We start from the raw sequence: 1427 nt of genomic DNA on the forward strand, positions 1-1427 counted from the left end.
CATTCTTATGCTAAACTCAATTTGCTGTCATGTGGATGGAGGAAGCATGCAATGTAATAACTGAAAATCACTTTTCTAATGGAGTTCAGGGCCAAAGTAAAAAGATCTCCATCCCCAGGAATGTTGTTTTAGAGTGTAAACTTCTTTTAACTAATTTCTTACCTAATCCTCCATTTTACACTGAGAAACAAAGACACGCATGCGAGTGACACTCCCATAATGATCTGTGTTTTATATTGCTCTTCTGTGATCAAAACATCCTTTNTCTCCATGGCTACCCAGGGACGGCCCACAGAGCCATGCTTCACGAGGAGCCTTACCTGGATGGCTGTTTTCAGATCTTTGTAGTCTCTTCCCATCATATTCAAATGTTTGCCTGTTGCTATGTTTAAAAATGACAAAAAATATTGTTTTAATTCTGGTAGGTTAAAAAAATTATAAATATATTAATTAAATTCATAACAGCATTACAGACAAAATCAGAGCTAATATCAGGATCCTATCCCACATGATTCAAATGTGCAGTGAAATGTCGGTGATAAACTGAAGGCAGTCGGTTAAATATATGTTAAGCTCACTTGGAGTTCCAAGCAGAATCGACATGAGCATGCATTCAGTTTCTAACAATGTTGCAGTGGTCACAAAATACTGAGGCTCACCCTGATATTAACGCTTCAATTCTCTGTGGCCACTTGAGCCAAATCAGTTACANAGTAATCTAAAACTAAATGTATTGGTCAACATCTCACTAACCTAGGTAACTCTCTACTATGACTGAACTATCCAATCACCCAGGGCAGGAAACATGAAGACTAAGACGTGGCCTGGGCACTGTTCCTTGTCTAATCAAACTCTGACCCAGTACTTCTCTCNTTAATATTTAATTTCTACATTTATCGCTAATTGCAGTGGAAGATAAATTGTTCTTTTATAATGGTTGGTCATGAGGACCTAGGTCTTGTAGGAGTGTAAGTGACTTTGACTTAGAGATGTCTGCTGAAAAGCTTCTTTGTTAATCCAAATTTTAAATACTTTGAAAAGCGAAAGCAGATCGTGGGAGCTTGCTGGCCAGGCTGTCTAGCCCAGAAGGGAAGCTCCTGGTTTATCGCTCTCCACCGGACTCCTTTAAAACAGGCTCTTTCACTAAACCAGATGTGCTTTTGGCTGCTTAGCCAAGCNCAGCAGGACCCCAGGATCTGTCTGTGTCTGCCCCTCCATGTTAGGACTACAGGCAAACTGCCTGGCCTGGCTATTTACACAGGGACCGGAGAGTCTAACTGCACTTCTCCTCTCACACAGCATGAACTCTTACCCACTGAGCTATTTCCTCAACCACAGTATAATCCAAAGGACATATTACCCTCCTTTTTATATGAGGAAGTCAGGTGTTAAGCTTGGTAATATCTGAATCTAAAACTATCTTTTCC

General features: G+C 40.4%; 1 protein-coding gene across 1 annotated transcript in view; it reads right to left on the reverse strand.

Moving 5' to 3' along the window:
* Positions 1-1427, reverse strand: part of Ankrd30a (ankyrin repeat domain 30A) — a 66863-nt gene that overhangs the window by 58432 nt on the left and 7004 nt on the right. Inside the window, 1 exon segment of the mRNA XM_029478243.1 lies at positions 321-382. Within this exon segment, the coding sequence (XP_029334103.1) occupies positions 321-382 (62 nt within the window).

Source organism: Mus caroli, chromosome 6 (genome assembly GCF_900094665.2).
Source record: "Mus caroli chromosome 6, CAROLI_EIJ_v1.1, whole genome shotgun sequence".
Taxonomy (NCBI): Eukaryota; Metazoa; Chordata; class Mammalia; order Rodentia; family Muridae; genus Mus; species Mus caroli.